Source organism: Papio anubis, chromosome 13 (genome assembly GCF_008728515.1).
Source record: "Papio anubis isolate 15944 chromosome 13, Panubis1.0, whole genome shotgun sequence".
Classification (NCBI taxonomy): domain Eukaryota; kingdom Metazoa; phylum Chordata; class Mammalia; order Primates; family Cercopithecidae; genus Papio; species Papio anubis.
The window spans coordinates 105,819,973-105,839,869 of record NC_044988.1 but is presented as its reverse complement, the minus strand read 5'-3'; the positions used below and the strand labels follow the sequence as shown (position 1 = coordinate 105,839,869).

The following is a 19,897-nucleotide window of genomic DNA, read 5'->3' as shown; positions in this document are numbered from 1 at the left end:
CCTGAAAAAGAGGAATGGGGAGCCCGGACAACTTGTGAATGAAGCTTCTCACCTACTTGCCAGGGGCCCACCCCCTTCCCAGGCTGGTGGGGAGGGGAGGCCCATCCCCCTCATCCCTTGCTTCTCCTCAGCCCCAGCTGTCCATGGGGTACTCCCGGCTGTGGGTGGTGCAGGCGTTGGGAGCTGGGAGGCTGAGGCCTGTGCTTCCCTCAGGTCTGTGCACCCGGCTGCACCATCTGTAACATGGGCTTATGAATGTGCTTGGCTGCTGGGCGGCCTGACGGGTGGACATCGAATGGGCCACTCTCTTCTCTGCTGGTAGAGGATAGAGGCCCCAGGTGGAGATGCTGTCAGCACAGCTGGGGCAGACCAGGGGAGAACCCCCATCCAGGGATCCCCTCCCCTCCCAGACCGCCCCTCCCAGGCCACCCCTTCGAAAAATATTGAGGACTGGCCCCCGAGCTAGGGCTACATGGGCCATTACTTCTGGCCTGGGGCTCACAGACAGAGATGCCAACGGAGGCACACAGGCAGTTGCACCCGATCAGCACTAGGCCTGAGGCCTTCAGGCCTCCCTGTGCCCCACCCCACCCCCACCCACTGGGAGCAGAGGACGTCGTGGTGGGCAGTGTCCTCAGCCTGGGAGCCGCACAGCCCCGCGCTTCCTTCTATGGAAAATCTGCTCCTCCAGGCTGCCGGGCTGCTGTTACATAAACATCTCTGCTGCCTCCAGGCGCCTCCTCTCCTCGGGCGCTGACCCCGAGATGTTACCCCAGGCCTGGAGAAGTGAGGCCAGCTTCTGGGAGGACGCAGGCGAGGGAGGCTCCCAGCAGCAGCTACGAGGGGGGAATACGCCGTCTGCACTGGCTGTTTCCAGAGTGCTCAGCACTTGGCAAGAGGTGTGCCAGGAAAGGCTCGCTGGAGTCAGGTGTGAGATTTGTCCCCCTTTCTGTGCCTCCCTCTGCCACCATGCTCTGGGGTTTCTGCAGCCACTCCCCCACGCTCCCAGAGTCCTAGGTCCCTCTCAGTCTTTCAGTCTCCCTGCAGGGCAGGCATAGCCCTCCTACTCCAGGAGGGCCCCCAGCGCCTTCTGCCATCGCACTCACCACCCTGTGTTGGAGTGGGGAGGGGGCGCTGTTTGTCCCCAGCACGAGGCCGTGAACTTTGCGCAGGGACTATGGCAGGCATTTTGGACTCCTGGCGCTTAACCAGGCTTGGCACAGGGTGCCCGTGCCTGGCATCGTGGTGGAGAAATAAATCAGCCGGAAGGGGCACGTGGGAGGGGCTGCGCCGGCGCCAGCGGCAGATCCGCCCGACCCGTTTGTGCTTTCCGGGGCCACCTTAGGCAGGCGGCGCCCGGGCAGGAGGAGGACGGTGACCGAGGAGCATGTCGACGCGGGTCCCCCCCGGGGCAGCGGGGCGCAATACGTCCGCGAGGCACTGGTCCTGGCTGCTCCCTTGGGGCGCCCTAAACTCCCTGCCCTGAGGCCGCTGCGCCCCCATCCCTCGCGGTCAAGTGCTCAGGCAATCACGGCCAGGGGTGTCTGGCGGCGATCGATCCTCTGGACGCCTAAAGCCGCGGCCACGGGGCCCTGGGGAGGGAGAGAAGCCGCTGGGCTAGGGGCGCACCCACGGCTAGGCCACTTCTCCCAAAGCCCTGCCCCGGGCCCGGGGTCTCCCAACGTGGCCTCAGCTGCTCCCCGCCCGGCCCAGAGCACGGTGGACACAGCTGCCCGCGGCCTCGCCCTCCCTACTCCACCCCGGGCTCCTCCGCTTATTCACATGCAAATTTCCGTCGCCAATTGTCGCCGAGCGCGGCAACGGCCAGAGCCGGATCCTTCCGCAGCCCCGGCTCAAACTTTTGGCCTCTGAAAACTTTCAAACGAGAAGTAGTCCCAGGCGCCCGCTCCCGACCCACGCCGCGCCGCCGGGTCCCTCCTCCCCGGAGAGGCTGGGCTCGGGACGCGCGGCTCAGCTCGGGGAGGCGCAAAGGCGGACCCGGCCCGCGGGAGGAGGCGGCCGCGGAGGGGGCGGGGGGACCGGTGGGGGCGGGGCCGGGCGGGGCGGGGCCGGTGGGGGCGGAGCGCACCTCGACTCTGAGCCTCACTAGTGCCTCGGCCGCGGGAGGGAGCGCAGGGGCGCGGGGCGCGGGGCGCGGGTGCGAGCGCAGCGAAGGAACGAGCCGGGCGCGGAGACGGGCCCGGGAGCCCGCGAGAGCACAGCGCCAACTGCCAGCCGGGGAAGAGAGGGCGGGACCGTCCGCCGCCGCCCCGGGACCGTCCGCCGCGCGTGTGCGTCCCAGCCCCGCCGGCCAGCGCAGGAGGCCGCCGTCCGGGCGCAGAGGGCAGCCGGGGGGGAGGCATGCCGCCGCTCCTGGCGCCCCTGCTCTGCCTGGCGCTGCTGCCCGCGCTCGCCGCACGAGGTAGGCGCCCACCCACCCGCGAGCCCCCACTTTCCGCGCTCTTTGGAAACGGCAGCGCCCGGCGCACGCGCCCCGTGGCTGGGAGCGGGCGGCGGGGAGGTCGGCGTGGAGAGGGAAAAGCGCGCGGCCCGGGGCGTGGGGTTCTGGGAGTCCCGGGCTGGGGGAGGACCGACCCTCCCCCTCGATCCCCCCCGTGGAGGCGGACTCGCGCCGCCCGTGCCTGGAGCCGAGTTTGGAGGCCGGCGTGAGGTGCTGGGGTCCCGGAGGCCCTACCCGGGCCCGCCCTTCACCCGCCGCGCGTGGGGCTTGCCGCCGGTCTGCCGGGCGGGCGGGCTGCCTACTACTTTTCGATTTGAATAGAGTCGGTTTTGGTTTCCTGTTGCTTCTCCGGGCCATTTATCTTTTTTCTTCTTCGCTTCTGGCCCACGCCGGGGCGGATGTTGGGGCGCGGAGTGTGGGCTCCGCGGCGCCGCGTTCGCCTTCACTGACCCGCGCGGCCCGGCTGGGTCCCCGGGCTCCCGGTCGCCCCGCCCGCCGGTGCCCCCCAGCCCAGCTCTCAGTTTGGGGGAGGGGTTTGCGTAAGAAGCCTTCGCGCCGGGGGGCACTGAACTTTTCCTTTTGCTTTGCAGAGTTGAAGTTTGGAGAGCTTGGGGGTGGAGAGCGGGACGCGGGTGGGGGGCTCTTCCATCTCTCCTCGCCGCACATCGAGGGGGGTCTCTGGGGAATCGAGTGATTAATCCACTCTTTCTCCGAGAGTTGCAGGCGAGAATTATTTGTTCTCTTCCAGAAAGTGCTGCTCTATGTCACACCACCCTCCCCCGTTTCTCAGCCCCCTAAGATGGGGAGGGAGGGGCTTGAGTAATTGATCCCTTCTCGAGATGGGGTCGAATTCCTTCCGAATGGGGGACCTTCATCCCCCTCCTGTGGGTGTTTGGGGGCTGCCCTGGAGATGCGCGCCCGCGGGAGCAGGTATTGGGTGTCGGCGAAGGCGGGGCCGGGTCTCCGGGGTGCAGTCCTGGTGCCCCTGGAGGCGGCCCCGACTCCACAATGGGCCGCTCTGATTCCGAGGCGGAGGCCGGCGCTTTGTTGGCGGGCGGGGCAGCGGGCGAGCAGCTGTCGCATTTTCCCACGGGCGGGAGCTGAGTGTGGCCACCCCCCCCTTCCCGCCGTCCAGCTCTGCCCCCTTGCAGAACGGATTTGAACAGAGGCAATCTCGGCGGCTGGATGGGGGGCCCTGCCCTGCCAGCCTCCCCAGTGAGCCTCTGGGGTGGGGGGCAACGCTTGGGAGAGTAGCCCACTTTGTCTCTGCTTTTACCCCACTGCGTCCAGGCGGCACATCAGGCCGCCCCATCCTGCTTCAAGCAGGACGTGTTCCCTGCTGCTCCTCTTCCCCCCATTTCTGACTACAGAACTCTGGGCAGAATGTTGACGCCCTTTGGTTTCATGGTGGGGCTTCCTGTGGTCCCCTGCCCTGGTAACCCATGTCACTGAGTAGAGGCGTCCAGGGTCGGGGGAGGACAGTGCCCCTTGGCTGGGTGCGGGTCCCACCCCCAGGGTAACAAGGGCCTTCGGTGGTGCGGGTGAGACTGACCTCTCTTCTCCTGCCCCTGCCTAGGCCCGCGATGCTCCCAGCCGGGTGAGACCTGCCTGAATGGCGGGAAGTGTGAAGTGGCCAATGGCACGGAGGCCTGCGTGTGAGTACCACCCCTGCGGGACCTGTTGCTTTGTTGAGGGCAGAGCCCCTGCCTTCTGCAGCCGCGCAGGGGACAGAACACTAGGGCATTGTCTTCCGGAGATGGCCCAGAGTCTGGGCACGGTCACGTGCTGACTTTTATTGGACAAAGTCTGGCAATTACTTAATCACCAGCAATTATGCTGCGTGTGGAGCTGGTCTGACTGCTGGGGGCTTAGGCACTCCTCTGTGGGCCACCTCAGGCTCCTGGGTTACTAAGTGGGAGTCCCAGTACCCCAATTCTTCTTAAAGTCCCCAAGAAACAGTTGATCTGTCAGGGGAAGCTCTGGACCATTTACTGAGAAGCCCAGACCCCACCACCCTGCCAACTTGGGGCACCTCCTCTGGGTGGGTGATGCCTCCTGGGCAGGTGATGATGCCTCCTGGGCACAGGTGATGCCTCCTCTCCAGGGGTGATGCCTCCTGGGTGGGTGGTGATGCCTCTTGGGCTGGTGGTGATGCCTCCTCTTGATGGGTGATGCCTCCTCTGGGCACAGGTGATGCCCCCTGGGTGGGTGATACCCTCTATGGGTGGGTGATGCCTTCTGGGCTGGTGGTGATACCTCCTGGGCACAGGTGATACCTCCTGGGCTGGTGGTGATGGCTCCTCTGGGTGGGTGATGCCTCCTCTGGGCACAGGTGATGCCACCTCTGGGTGCATGATGCCTCCTCTGGGCGGGTAATGCCTCCTCTAGGCACAGGTGATACCTCCTCTAGGCGGGTGATGCCTGCTCTGGGCAGTTGGTGATGCCTCCTGGGCGGGTGATGCCACTTCTGGGTGGGTGATGCCTTCTCTGGGCGGGTGATGCCTCCTCTAGGCACAGGTGATGCCTCCTCTGGGTGGGTGATGCCTCCTCTGGGTGGGTGATGCCCCCTCTGGGCGGGTGATGCCTGTTTGAAGGAAATTGACCCTTCACAATTGGACCCGCCTTTGGGCTCTCGTTTGCCCCAGCTCCCTCCTCCCGGCCTCAGGCTGGGGCTGGGGAAGAGAAGGCGGAACTCATCTTTCGGCGCGGGGTGTGGGGTAATTATTGAGTCTGGTTTCTCTCCTGGCATCTGCAAACTCTGACCTCCAAATCCCGTGGCCCTTTTGGTCTGCCAGGCTCAGATGTAAAATGGGCATGGAGGGGGCTGGGAAGTTGCAGGGAACTGCTCCCTCCTGCCTGCCTGTGAGTGCCAGTCGGCGGTGGGGAACTGTTCTGCTGTGGCCGATGCCCTTCAACTTGAGTCCATCCCTGATGAGAATAATGAGGAGGTGTTTGGTGGCTGGAAAAAGAGTTCTCTCCGCCCCCCAGGAGCTACAGATGAAGAAATGGCTCCCCAGCCAGTCTGCGCGCCCTCATTCCAACTGTAGAAGGTCCCATTCCCTTGACAACCCCAGCCCGGCTCCTGCCTGCGCCGACTGCCCAGCCTGTGGGCAGCAGCCCCCCTCCCTCCCCGGCCCCCACCCTCCCCAAACTGAAGCCAATTAAGCAGGTCCGTGAGCAGTTTAATGGACAAAGCCGGCTGTGTCTTTGTCAGACACTAATGAATGCGCACACTACTTTTTTTTTTTTTTTTTTTTTTGCTTTTTGGGGCCCCCTTCTCCCCCTGCAGAAGCCGCACGGACGCTTGATGCCCTAAATCTTGTTTCCTTTCATTCAGAGACCGACAGCTGGGATCCAGGGGAAGTGCAGCAGCTATTGTTGGGGGAGGCGGATTAATGCCGTGTGATTAATTATGCGTGGCTTCCCAGAATGTATAACCCCGTTCCCCGCCACCGCGCTCCCGGCTCGGACTTTGCCTCCACCCATTCAGGTCTCTGGGAGAAGGTTCTTGCTCCTGCAGAGGACTTTGGGAGGGTGGGAGGAATGCCGTGCTGGGAAAATTGGGGGCCTGTTGCTTCTTCTCAGTGGCACTAGGCAGTAGGCACAGCCTGGCCCACAGGGGTCTGGGACTGAAGTCTCCACAGGCCAGAGGGCTGTGCTTTGGGGTACAGATGGCTGCAGCTCCCTGATGTCTGGGCTAAAACCCTGCCACAGGGCCGCAAAACACTGGTGTCATGGGCCCACTCTCCCATTCCCCAAACCTGGGATCCTGGTGAGCTGTTTCCTGCCCAAGGCAGGCCGCTGACCAGGGCTTTGGTGCCTGGCCTTGTCCCCTTCGCTGGGGCCTGGCGCCCCCTCCTTCTTGGCGGGAAGCCTGCTTCAGTTTGGCCTGACAGGCAGCCGAGCTCAGCCCACAGAGACCCCATTGTGCACACCCCACAAGTCCAACAAGAAGATGGGACGGAAGTGCGTCCTCAGGCTCCCACCTCTGGGCTGCAGGCTTGGAGGCCAGGGCCACAGCCGGGCCCGGCTTGCGGAGGCACAGGTCAGGGCTCACACAGCAGTTTGGGGAGCATTGCGGCCGCTTCGGGGAAGACCTCAGGCTCCCTCCCTGGCCTTGAGCCCCACCCAACGTACACCCCTCAGGCGCCTCTGCCTTCCCATTCCTGCTTGTCCTTCTCAGAAGGCCCAGGAGGTCTGTCCAGGAGTTGGCCAGGGCACCTGCAGGAAGCCTGGCTCTCCCAGCAAGGGGAGAAACCCACACCGTTTCTCGAAAGCATTTGGGGTGCAGGCTTTTGGAGCCCTGCCAGCCTGCGTGTGAATCCCGGCCCCGTGGTATCCAGCTGTGAGCCCGGAAAGAGCTTTGATTTTTGGTGCCAGTTGCTACTTCTGCTGTAGAAGGGGCATGATCTTGCTGGGGGTTACAGTGCCTGGCACACTAGTACTGGGTGAATCATTTCTTTCCACCCCAAGCAAAGGAACCTTCACCGGAAGCTGCCAATCAGGTGGCTGCAGAGCTCGGGATTGGAAAAAGTGGTTTTGTTGGTGCCAAATGCCTTCCCAGGAGGTCAGAGTGTCACTGTGGCCTGGTCAGCCAGTGGCCAGGTAGAAAACACCCGGGTGGAGGATGCTTGGTCTCTGGGCACCTGCTGTGTGCGGTGTGGCCGTGGTGGCTGTGGTCGGAGATAGTGGCCTTTTGAGCAGGCCCAGGGAGTCACTGTGGCCCTTGGCTCTTCTCCAGCCCCCTCGTCAGCTCCATCAGTGTGAGCTCCCCCTTTTTTGCCTTTGTTTTGAGGAGAGGCGGGAAGAGCTGCAGGGACCTTACCTGTCTGGGTGAGACTGTGTCCTTGGTCTGAAATGCTCTGCCAGGCTGCCTGGGTCTGGGCTGGGCATCGAGGCAGGGGGCGGCTAGGATGTTGCCTGCTGATGGCAGAGTCAGAATTGCACATGGCGTCTTCCAGGAGCTGGGAGAAATGAGGGTAGGCTGTCACACCCAGCACCTCCAGGAGGATGTCCAGCTGCCTGCTGGTTGGTGGGCTTTAGCTTTGGACAACCTTGTGTCTGAGGCCTGACCTGGCCACCCACTAGCTCCGTGACCTTGGGTCATCAGGTCATGCAAGCCTCAGTTTCCCCAGCGTGTCAGCCAGGCTGATACACACTGGATCTCTTGGTGGTGCGTGAGGATGGCATGAGAACCGTGTGGAGAGGGCACCTGGTCGGTACTCCTTTCCTCCCCGCCTTCTCCCCGTCGGCTGCCAGCGCTGGTTTCCAGAGCCTCCTTCCTGAATGTTTAATTGATTGATGAGTGAATTCAGAGACTCCTAAAGGTGCTGCCTGGTGGGCCGGGCCTGGCACTACCTGGGGAGGGACTTGCCGGCTCCGGGGAAATCCATCTCCCAGGATGGCTCCGGCTCCGGGGAAGTCCATCTCCCAGGATGGCTTCAGTTCACAGACACGTTTGAGCGCCTGCTGTGCGCTGTGTTCTGCTCCAGGGCAGGCCCCCGGTGGGGACAGGGCAGACACGGCCCCTGCTGCCCTGCTCCCCGGTGGCCTGACATAGCTCCTGGCAGCCCCGTAAAGCTGTCTGGATCAGGCACCGGTAAGTGAGAGGAAGAGACCCAGAGAAGTCGCCATTGGCCCCAGGGTCACACAGCAGCGGCAGAGTTCCTACCAGCCCTGCCCCTCTCCATCTCCCAAGCGAATGTCCCTAACCACAGCCCCAGCCTGCCCCGTCACTTCCCGACTACAAGCGGGCTGGGGGCGTGGCTTCCCCTTAAAAGAGGAGGAAGGAGGCTCAGGCGGGAAGTGACTTGGCCCTGCAGCCGGCCTGGGAGGGACGGGGTGTCTCCTGTCACCCGGTCTGGCTGTTTCCATTGAGTCACCTGCCTTGTCTTGGGTGCGGCCAGGGGAGGAACAGGTTGATTCTCCTCCTCGTGCTGAGCTGAGCGGAAAGGTCTGTGACAGGACCTCCTGTTTATGCAGAACCTGGTCTTCAAGGGCGCCCCGGTTAGAAAAACATGTTTAAAAACATGCAGCGTCCGAGGAGTTCAGATCACCTGAGGTCAGGAGTTCAAGACCAGCCTGGCCAACATGGCAAAACCCCTGTCTCTACTAAAAATACAGAAATTACCCAGGCGCAGTGGCATGTGCCTGTAACACCAGCTACTTCGGAAGCTGAGGCAGAAGGATCCTTTGGGGATCCCAGGAGACGGAAGCTGCAGTGAGTCGAGATTGTGTCACTACACTCTGGGCCTGGGCAACAAAGTGAGACTCTGTCTCAAAAAAACAAAAAAAACAAAAAACAACACACACAAAAAACCCAGGCAGTGTCAAACAGAAAGTCTCACCTACTCAGACTGGGGAGACTTCAGGAACAGGAAGGCCTGGGGCAGAGACTGGGGTGGGAGCCTGGAGAGTTCTGAAGGAAGCTGGCTCCTTGGGGCAGGCCCCGCCTCTGAACAGCAGCCAACATGTTTTCCATTGAAAAAAATAATAATAGAGAAAGAGAGAGAGAAAGAAAACAGCAATCCTGGCAGGAAGAGGGTAGGGCAGGGCAGGGCAGACAGTGCACTGGGGAAGTGCTTCCACAGGGCAGAGCTGGGCATGGGGACCCCCAGATGTGGGCAGCAAACTGGAGACCCCACGGGAGCCGGGACTGGCCTCGTTCCTCATTCCTTGCACCTGCGATGGGCAGTGGCGGCCCCCGGTGCCCACTGGGCAGTTCCAGGCCGGGCCGAGGGACTGCACCCTTTTGCTGTGGGGAGGGGACCTTTCCTGTTTCATGTCTCGTCTATAAATAGTGAAAGGATGTGGCTTTGCAGAATCGATTGGGTGTCTAGCTTGCCTTCCTCAATAATGCAGCGATGACAGCTCATGCTCAGGACGCCGCTGTTACCCAGCCTCGTAAAAGCCCTGGCAGGCGGCCGCCCACCCTCCAGGTGTGCCAGTGCCGTTTCATCCCCAGCGCACGGGTGGGAACGCTGTGGCTGCGAGGGCGTGGGGATCTGAGGCAGGCTGGCGTCAGCTTTCACCTTCATGTGCAGGCGTCTCCAGAACTTTCCGGATCTTTCCCGGGGCTGAGGAGGAAATACCAGCAGCTTTCACGAGCGGCTGGCTTTGGGGCATCACACCTGTGGGCCAGGATGCTTTTGATGGCCTGGAGTTTCCCAGGCAGCACTGGGGCTTTCTTCCGTGGGACCCAGAGCTCCGAGGGGATGCGAAGCAGGGCTGGCTCTGATTTGCTGTGCTCCCCACACTGTCTTCTCCCCGGGCCTCAGTTTCCCCATCTGTCTGTAATTCCCTTCCAACGACAGCCAGCGGGACCCTGCATCGGGCTGAAGGCGTGGTGGTGGCCGTGGGCCCTGTGGCAAGGCCTACACTGGGCTCGGTGGTCTCCCCAGCTGGGGAAGGGGCAGTGGCTGCAGGGGTAGGAGGGCGGAGGGAAGCCCTTTTTCAAAGTTGCCTGGTTGGGTTCTCCTTGTGGCCCTGCCCCACCCCACCCTGCTCCCTGGGAGCAAAGGGAGCTAAGGACTGGATTTGGGGGATGCATCTGTATATGGGGGGATTCTGGGGAGGGACTGGGGGGCTCTGATGTGCTGGGGGTGCAGAGGGGAGGCTTTGCCTCCGACACCCACACTTACTCATGTTACAAAATTTGCCTTTCTTTTGTTTGTTTTTTGAGATGGAATCTTGCTCTGTCACCCAGACTGGAGTGCAGTGATGCAATTTTGGCTCACTACAACCTCCGCCTCCCACATTCAAGTGATCCTCCTGAGTAGCTGGGACTACAGGCGCACACCACCACTCCCAGCTAATTTTTGTATTTTTAGTAGGGACAAGGTTTCACCATATTGGTCAGGCCGGTCTCCAACTCCTGACCTCAGGTGATCCACCTGCCTCGGCCTCTCAAAGTGCTGGGATTACAAGCGTGAGCCACCGCGCACGGCCACTTTTTTTGTTTTTGGAGATGGGGTCTCACTCTGTCACACAGGCTGGAGTGAAGTGGTGGGATCATGGCCGACTGCAGCCTCAAACTCCTGGGCTCAAGCGATCCTCCTGCCTCCGCCTCCAGAGTAGCTGGGACTACAGGTGTGCACCACCGTGCCTGACCAATTTTTAAATTTTTTGCAGAGGTAGGATCTTGCTATGTTGCCCAGGCTGAAAATGTGGCTTTTGAACTAAAGCGTGCTGTTCATTGGCATCTAACACATTCACAAGTTCATTCAACCATTGTCTAGTTCTAGGACTTTCTCACTGCACACAACAGAAACTGTACCCAAATACCGTCACTCTTCCCTGACTGCCCCAGCCCCTGGCAACCACTAACCCGCTTTCTGTCTCTATGAATTTGCCTCTTCTGGACATTGCCTCTGAATGGAATTGTACCGAGGGCGGTCTTTGGCCCCCGGCTTCTTTCACTGAGCGTGATGTGTTTAAGGTTCATCCACGCCACGCATGGACTAGAACTGCATTCTTCTGAGGACTAGATTTTAGCCGCCAAAAGCATCAGGGACTGGCTAGAGGGGGCCACCAGCATCCCAGTTCCCAGATAGTCCAGAGGAGGCGATTTTTGGGAGGGCATCCAGGGTGGTTTCCCGGAAGAGATGGTGCTCGCTCTGGGCCGGTGCGGCCACCCAGCAGCCAGAGCCCCCTGGAGTGAGTCCTGGCATGTTCCCAGGTGAATCTGTAGGATGGTCTGGCATGCCTGCGGCCCCTGCCCAGCTCAGGACTCCGAGACAGGTTCACAACCTGTCCCCGGGCCTCACTCACGCCAGCCGCCAAGCTCTTCATCATCCCTCAGCCCACAGGAGGCACATAATGGGGCCACGGTCACTCAGCTCCCACACGCCTGGTGCTGTAAGAATGCAGGGTAGATGGTCTTTATTGAGCGTCTACTACATGCTGGACCCTGGGGCATGGGTGGGCACGGCAGCTGCAGGCCCCCCTGGGCAGGGGAGGAGCACGCCGCTTCAGAACCAGGCCGCAGGACGGACGGGCTTGGCCATAAGCTGGGGGTGGACACTGCAGCCTCCATGGCCTCCTGCGTGCAAAGTCAGTGCTGTGGGACCCCACCTGGATGCCCCTGCCGTGGCCTTCAAGTGAGGCCCACCACGGAGCAGCTTCCACGCTGGCTGGGACAGGGTCAGCAGCAGGGAGCTCCAGACCAAAGGAGGGCAGGGGCTGGGGCAGCAGGGGGCGGTGAGGCTTTGGACGCATCCAGGGGGCAGGCCAGGCATCTCAGCCCCCACCCGCCTGGTCGACCTGTTCCAGGGCTTTCTCTTCCCTGGACAGAGCTCTGTGTGGTTTTCTCCCGGCTGCTTCTCCCCCTGGACCCTCAGGGTCAGCTTAGAGTGACTGGCTATGCCCTGGCCGAGACCCTGGCCCGTGTGACACAGGAGAGGGCTAGGAGCCTGGCCCCTCACTCTGAGACACAGATGGCATCCTCTCTGAGTTGCCCTTGGGACAGGGAAGCGCCATGTCCCCTGCAGGGCACCAGGCCAGCCAGTGGCCCTTGACACCGAGGCCCCGTATGCAGGCAGCTGGGGGACGTCTCCCTGTCAGGCGGATGCGTGAGTGTTAGCATCGGGGTGCCTGGTTGCCCCAGTGGTGGTGGTGCAGGGTAGTTGGGCGGTCCCAGCATTTTGGGGTTGCTTTCTGTGTATCTCCGAGACCTGTGGAATTCTGGAAGGAGAAACTCCCCAGCAGTGTCCTCTGTGCGCCCCCCCACCCTGCACCCATTGCCCCTGGGGAGGGAGATTTCTGTAGAGGCCTCGTCTCTGAACCCCCAACTCACAGGCTCAGAGGCCCAGGATTGGGGGCGTCTTGCAGTCTACACTCCAGATTAGCTCAAACGGTTAAACAAGGCCCTCTCCGCATGCCCTCCCTAATGCAAAGCGGTGGCTTCACGTGGGTCCCCAAGGGGCCTTGTGAACCCTGGGGGCCCAGCCCCTCCCACCTGGCTGCACCCCTTAGGTGGGAGATCCCATCCTGCAAGTCCCCAGCCCTCAGCCTCAGCTGCAGCCCAGACGCCAGGGCTCTCTGGGGCGGGGGTGAGGCAGCAGTTCCCTGAGGTCTGGCCTGTGGGGCTGCCCTGCTGTGGTTCCTGCAATTTCCTGGAAGGAGGTCTGGGGCCTGGTGTCTAGTGGGGCCTGTGGGGAGGGACTAGGGGGGCTCTGTGGGGAGGGGATGGGGGAACTCTGTGAGGAGGGACTGGGGGACTCTGTGGGGAGGGAGTGGGGGGCTCTGTGGGGAGGGAGTGGGGGGCTCTGTGGGGAGGGAGTGCGGGACTCTGTGGGGAGGAACTGGGGGCTCTCTAGGGAGGGACTGGGGGGTTCTGTGAGGAGGGGGTGGGGGACTCTGTGGGGAGGGACTGGGGGGCTCTGTGGGGAGGGACTGGGGGGCTCTGATGTGCTGGGGGTGCACAGGGGAGGCTTTGCCTCCGACACCCACACCTGCAGTTCCCAGACACACGCAGCAGCCAGGCCCCATCGGGGTCCTTACAATCACAGTCTGCGAGTGCCCAGTACCGAGGGCGTCTCTGGATCAGGCCAGGCCCAGATGCTGCCCGGACCCTCCCCCAACAGAGCCTACCGCCACGGTGGGGACCAGTGGCCACAGAACACTCACCCGGCCTCGCCGGTGCGGGGCTGTTCGATCGCTGGGCCCACTGGGCGCTGTTCTCACTCAGCGGGAGGCCCGCCGGCTGCTAGGGCGCTTGTGGAGATTTTCCCCCCAAGAAATCGTTGTGTTGTTGCTTCTGCTCCGCCTGGCACTGAGGCTGACGACAGGCTGTAATCGGCAGGTGAGAGTTTGTCATCAGACCGTCGTCCCTGTCTACACCGTCCCCTGGTCTGGGCATCTGTTGTGCGTCTCTGAAGGGCTTGAATTGGTTGTTTAGAGCTGGGTAAATGCCCCCTTGACGTTCTGTTGACACTCAATTTGCTGAACAAACTTCCACAGGTAGCACAGGAGGCCAGCCTTGCCCTCGCCTGAGCTTAGGCCCCGGGAGGCAGGTCCTGTGTTGAGTCAGCCTTTTTGTGAGTGTAGCGGCCCGGCAGGATGCACCGGGTTTGAGAAGTGGACTCCTCTGTCCCCCACCACATCCCGAAAGCCCTCAGACGTGGAGGGCAGGAAGAAGCCGATGGTCGCCCTCGTGTCGAGATGACAACTGGGCACAGAGGCGGTGGCTCCCGGCCTCCTGCCCTCTTCCCCATACTGGGGTCACCCAGCGTGACTCATGGCCTGAGCCACAGGCACCTACCTGGGGAGCCACGGCGGGGAGACCCAGCTTTATTAGAGACGCGTTCGTGCCTCATCAGGTCCAAAGGAGGAGACTGGCACGTCCCTCACTTTCCCTGAAACAGGTTTCCCCACAGCCCAAGCGGACAGGTTAAGGTGCATTTGCAGACAGATGCCTTCGTAGGAGGCTGGAGCTTTCGGCCCAGAATTTTCCCTGCTGTAGTCCCATGGTCACTGAGCCTGCCCGGGGGCCCGAGGCCCCGAGGAGGTGCCATTGCCCCACCCAAGCCTCAGATGAATGTCCTGCCCTCAACCCTGTGGGAGGCAGCAGCTCAGGCCCCGACCCTGGCCTGCCCTCTCTGAGGCCCCTGTGGCCGTGGCAGAGCAGGGACCGGGCTTGCCAAGCCGTCAAGTGGGCACAGAGACTATCTGGGAAGGAGGTGGGTGGTGAGAGCTGACTCCCCGCAGCCGGGGGATGGATGAGCTGTGTGCGGCACAGCAGGGCCACGCGGCGGGGCCCCCACAAGTTCCGCCCGGTTTCAGCTGTTGACGAGCGGAAACACAGTTACTGGAAATGAGAGGTTTGGGGGAGCAGCCAGGGCTTGAACACGTGTGGTTTCCCTGACGGCTTTTCAGTAAGAGATGCTGAGTTCAGGCTGGGAGCTGGCTGGTGGGCGGAGGGGGCTGGGCCAGAGTCTGCCCCCTGGGCCTCCACTCTCCATCCTTACAGAGGGACCTGGGTTGGTCCCAGCTCCCGGGGTGCAGCCCCTGCCGGTGGCCCCTCCTACTTCCCCTTCAGTGGTCAGAAGGAGGCTGGCTTCATTCCTGTCTGATGAAGGGCCAGGTGGGGAGGCCAGGCGGGACTGAGTGTCCAGGGTCCACGTGGTGGCGGGGCTCAGGCCGTGATGAGGTCCTGTCTTGGCAGCCTCCAAAGTCTGGCCCAGCACAGAGCTCTGCAGCTCTCTGGTGGACGGGCCTGGCTGGGCTGTTGGCAGCCCTGGGGCCAGTGGGCACTGGGAATGAAGGTGGAGGCAGGTGGGTGACTGCAGTCCAGGCCGGCCACCCCCTCCAGACCTTCCCCCTTCCAGGCGTGGGGTGGCGCTGGGTTGACATCTCAGGCTGCGGGCCTCTTTCCCCCATGTGGGCTGTGTGACCCTGGGCCACCGCCACCTCTCTGAGGTCCCTTCCTCCTTAGGAGATGGGAGGCGGCCGGGGCCATGAAGTGTCCCCCAGGGCTCCTGACAGCGCCAGCTGCCGTCCTTGCGGCGACTGTCTCGAGTTGTTGCACTTTCTTTTGAGTTGGCAGCAGAGTCGTGGCAGCCGTGGGACATGTAGCTGGGTCTCAGGCGGCACGCCCGGCTCCCCCGGGGGTGTGTCATCTGTGTCATCCACCCTGGAGCCCCTTCCTGGTGCTGTGGAGGCCCCTCCAGGAAGGTCTCTCCCAGAGGCCAGCCCCAGCCACAGGCTCTGGGGAGACCCTGTGGGATTTGCATGAGGTTGTGATCTATTTGATCCAGGTCATGTGTGGGATTTGGGCGAGGTCCTGCGGGATTGGGTGAGGTAGTGCAAGATATTTGGGCGAGGCCACAAGGCACTGGGCGAGGCTGGGCATTATTCAGTGCCTTGGAGGGACAGAAGTTTTAGAACCTGCCAAGTCCAGCCCAAGAACCCCCAACTTTCCCCACACGGAAAGGTACCCCAGACCGTCCCTGACCTGCGCTAGCAGTCCTGGGATACCCTGGTGTCCCCCAGGTTGTGGCACTGCAGGCCCCTCCCCTGGGGGGCCCCTCCTCATGGGCCCCTCCCAGGGCTGCAGGCACCTGCCTGGATCCCACTTCCCGAGTGTGTAGTGCCCCAGGCGCCCGGTGACCGCGCTGGGCCTGGGCAGAGTGAGGCTCTGAGGGGGTGCCAAGGGCACAGTGGGCCTGTATGTGAGCCGGACTGGGCGCTGGGACTGGGCAGGCGAGGAGTGTTCCAAGAGGAGGATTCCTGGGCTTGGAGGCTCCTCTGTGCCTCGTGTGGTCGGAGAGCGGGGAGCCGGCGGGTGTGATGGGGATGGGGTGACCTCTGGGGCCACCACAGAAACCGCCGTCCATCTGTGGCCGGGTCGGGAGGCAGCACAGAGGTGTCCTCGCGGTTTCCCGGGACGGGCGGGAGGAGGCACAGGATGGTGGTGTCTGCCCCTGGGAGGCCAGGAGTGCGCCTCTGGCAGTGTGGGCTTCGGCTTCGTCCCTCGTTCACCAGTGCCGATGCCCCGCGGGTGCTGTGGGTGAAGGGGCGTCGGTGCCCTCCTGCTGGGCGGGAGGAAGAAAGGGGAGCGGGAGTCTGGGCCTCTCTCACACAGGGCCCTACCCCCACCACCCTAGGGTTTTGTGTTTCGGTGGAGCTGTAAGAACGCTTTGTCTGCTCCAGACTTCCCGGTCCTGGAAGATCAGGTGGTCAGGCAGAGCATCCAGACCGTCCAGGTGGGGCTGGGGGTGCGGGGGACACGCGCCTTCCTCCTCTTTCCCAGGGAGCTTCTGCCACTCCTGCGCCACCCTGGGAAGCTGCCCTGCCCTGCCCCGCTCTGGTCCCCATCAGCAGGAGTGGTTCTGAGCTGCCTTCAGACGCAGGTGGTGTGCTGGGCACACCTGCCCCGTTTTCTCACCTGTGAAAACGGGCCCATTACACGCCCCCAGGACGGTTGTGGGGTCCCATGAGACAGAGCTTGGAAAGCCCGAGTGTACGTCAGGCCAGGAGGGGCGTGGGCTCAGCGTCTTCATCCCTGGGCTGGTGTGTGCCGGGCAGATGTCTAGAGGTCCCGCCCCTCCCTGCAGCATTCTTGACAAGGACGCTGGACGTGGAGCCAGCACCTCCCGGTGACTGCTCCGCTGGCTGTGGGGCACACTCCAGAGGAGAACAGGAGGCCCTCCGGGCAGCCCCTTCCCGCCGCTCCCAGCGACAGGATCTGTTCGGAGCAGTGGTGGGAAGTCGCCAGAAGCCTGTCAGGCGCTGGCCTGGAGCGCGGCCTGTGATGCCCGACTTCATTCGTGGAGTGTGGGTTGAGCCTTCCAGCAGCGCTGCTGTGGGCCTGTCCGTTGCCTTTCCTGCCCCTGAGCCATCATGGGGTGCAGGGCTGGACTGGGTCTTCTTGGGAGCAGAGGCCCGGCGTGTCGTGACCATCTCGGCCTCTCCAGCCCAAGAGGCTTTTCCACATGGGTCCCTAGGGGCTGTTGGGGTGACCGGCATCAGGGAGGCCCAGGGCAGGATGCACATGCCTGCTTTTGGGGGGCCCGTGTGGGAAATTCCCGTGGTGGAGCAACGGGTGGGGCTTCAGCCAGCGTTTTTCGTACTCCAAACAGCCTGCGGGGCACTTTGGTGACACCTGGCTCCTGGTGTCCCGGAGCCTGTTGGGCTGTGCCTTGGCATTTGGGGGAGGGGCTGGCCACATGCCCCCCAGAGCGGCCACCCCAGCTCTGCCGTCTCCACCGGCCTTCTGTCCGTCAGATGTGGGCAGCCGTTCCCACGTCGGGTGAGGGCGCCTCTGTGGTGCATTGTTTTCCCGGCTGCGGGAAAGGTGACTTCCTGGGAGGACAGGTTCTGTCCCCCTCCCGCCTCCCACACAAAGGGTTTCCCTGGAGCCAGAGGAGGAAACCTGGCCTTCCTGCACTTCCTCCTCCAGCACATTTTACACTATCCGAGGATGCAACTGGGGGAAAAGATTTGCAGACAAAAGAGCCGGGGGTGCCGGCAACAGCTGTTTGGGCCGGAAAGCCCGGCCCCGGCTCAGACTCCGGCTGGGTCCCTGCGCTGTGGCGGGCCGGCCACGACCCCCGCCCCACCGGACTCAGCCCCCTGCTGCCTGCTGTCTCAGGAGTGGTGGCTGTTTGGGGCTAGCCCCTTTTCTGGGCCCCTGCCTCCCTGAAGTCTCCACTGCCCCTTTCCTCCTTCCTGGGGCCCTGGGAGGCAGGGCAGGGCCCCCGCGCAGCTTTCAGCAGCTCCAGCCCAACGGCTGCAGGGGCTGAGGAAGGCCACAGCTCAGGTGGGACCGCAGGTGGTGGCTGGAGGCAGCCATCCCACATTGCCACCCCCAAACTGGTGGTTTTGTGCCCCAACGGTGAGCAGGCCTGGCGGTGCTGGGCTACTGTGGGTCCCCTCGGCCCCCTCCGTGCCCGCATCCCTCTCTCCTGTCCAAGGTGGGGAAGGAAGCTGGGAGCAGAAAGGGAAGAAAGATCCGGTGGCTGCAGGGCACCTTTCAAAGCCTCCCGGCCACTGCAGAGGCTCCAGCCAGCTGTTTGAACAGGGCTTGGGACACGATCCTGGCAGGTTTGAGGAACCTGGGGACTTCGTTGCTGTAACTCTTTGTTCTGGGGGATTTGAGGAGGCCAGGGAAGGGGCTGTGAGCAACGAGGTTCCAGCATCTTCCCAAGGCTCCTGCATCCCCCAGGGCTGGGCTGCTTGGCCGTTCCAATGGGAGAGGACCCCAGGTGGGGCCCCCAGCCCCCTACCCAGCTCTTTTTTTTTTTTTTTTTTTTTTTTTTTTGAGACAGAGTCTTGCTCTGTTACCCAAGCTGGAGTGCAGTGGCCGGATCTCAGCTCACTGCAAGCTCCGCCTCCCGGGTTTATGCCATTCTCCTGCCTCAGCCTCCTGAGTAGCTGGGACTACAGGCGCCCGCCACCTCGCCCGGCTACTTTTTTGTGTTTTTTAGTAGAGATGGGGTTTCACCATGTTAGCCAGGATGGTCTCCATCTCCTGATCTCGTGATCCACCGGCCTCGGCCTCCCAAAGTGCTGGGATTACAGGCTTGAGCCACTGCGCCCGGCCATCCCAGCTCATTTCTTAGCAGCCAGTGCCTCCTGGAAGGTGGGTGGTGCCCACTGGGATTTGGGAAACTTGGACTGGCCTACGCCCGAGGGAGGGGCTGAGGTCTCAGGATTCCCCCTGCCCCAGAAGCCTTGGTCCGGGCTGGAGTGAGCTCGTTGGCCTCATGGAAGCCTGCCTCGGGAAGCAGTCACCCCCCTGGGTCTGGCCTTGTCTCCCCATCTCCAGTAGGGGGTCACAGTGTCCCCCCTGGCCAGTCCACATATGGCCCCATTTGCTTGGGCAGGCCGATGGGCAGGCCTGTCTGTGTGGCCCAGGTCACCTGGTGTGGGGCCCACTGTCAGTGGTGTGGGCAGAAGGTGGCCAGCTTTGCTGGGTCTTAGCAGAGTATGGCAGGATCTGGGTCTGGGGAGGGTGTGGGGGTGCCCCACCATGGCAGGAGCAGGCACAGTGGGAGCTCTAGACTCCCCTCTGGGCAGAAAACCCCTTGAGGCTGGGGGCAGGTCCTGCTGGTGAGGGAGGGGTCCCAGGGGCAGGGGCACCCTCAGGCCGGCTGCCTAGCGTTTGGCTCCTGCAGGACGTGGCCACGGGCTCCCTGGGAGCAGCAGCTGTTGGGGGTGTCTGGGGAGGAGAAGACCCCCCTTTATTGCACTGTGAGGGGCCACACTGCTGCCAGGGAACCCTTGGGCTGCTGTGGCGGGACGATGGGCCGGGATTGGCAGCGAGGCCCAAGGAGGGCAGGTGGGGCTGGACCTGTGACTGCTGGGGAAGAGGTGGGGTGTGTTAAGACGCTGATTTCAGCCCGGTGGCTCCTCCCTTTCCCTTCCCAGGGAGCCGGGTGTGCAGGGCCGTTCCTTCTGCTCTAGGAACTGCGACTCCTGTGCACTGGAGTGGCCCATCCCCCACGCTGTCCCTCCCTGTCCCCCCCAATGTCCCTGCCCATCCCCAACACTATCCCTGCCCATTCCCGCATGGTCCCTGCATGTTCCCCACACCCCCACGCTGTCCCTGCCCATCCCCTGCAGTGTCCCTCCCTGTCCCCCCCAATGTCCCTGCCCATACGCCACACTGTCCCTGCCCATTCCCCAACCCCCACAAAGTCCTTGCACATTCCCTGCCCCCCCGTGCTGTCCTTGCCCGTCCCCCCACTGTCCCTGCCCACCCCCACACTGTCCCTGCCTGTTCCCCTCTGTGTCCCTGCCTGTCCCCCTCCGTGTCCCTGTCCGGCCCCATCACTGTCCCTGCCCATCCCCCTACTGTCCCTGTCCATCCTTGCACTTTCCCTGCCCATCCCGGCACTGTCCCTGCCTGTCCCCCCACTGTCCCTGCCTGTCCCCCCGTCCCCACTGTCCACCTGTCCCCACCACCCTACCCACCCCCACCACCACCACTGTCCC

At 63.0% G+C, this 19,897-nt stretch overlaps 1 protein-coding gene across 2 annotated transcripts in view; it reads left to right on the top strand.

Moving 5' to 3' along the window:
- Positions 1–2,107: 2,107 nt before the first annotated feature.
- The window catches only part of NOTCH1 (notch receptor 1), a 50,861-nt gene continuing 33,071 nt past the window's right edge, over positions 2,108–19,897 (top strand). For both annotated transcript variants that reach the window (XM_031654716.1, XM_021927039.2), the window contains exons 1-2: positions 2,108–2,422; positions 4,038–4,116. In XM_031654716.1, coding sequence (XP_031510576.1) covers positions 2,362–2,422; positions 4,038–4,116 — 140 coding nt within the window. In that variant the 5' untranslated portion in view covers positions 2,108–2,361. The remainder of the gene's footprint in view (positions 2,423–4,037; positions 4,117–19,897) is intronic.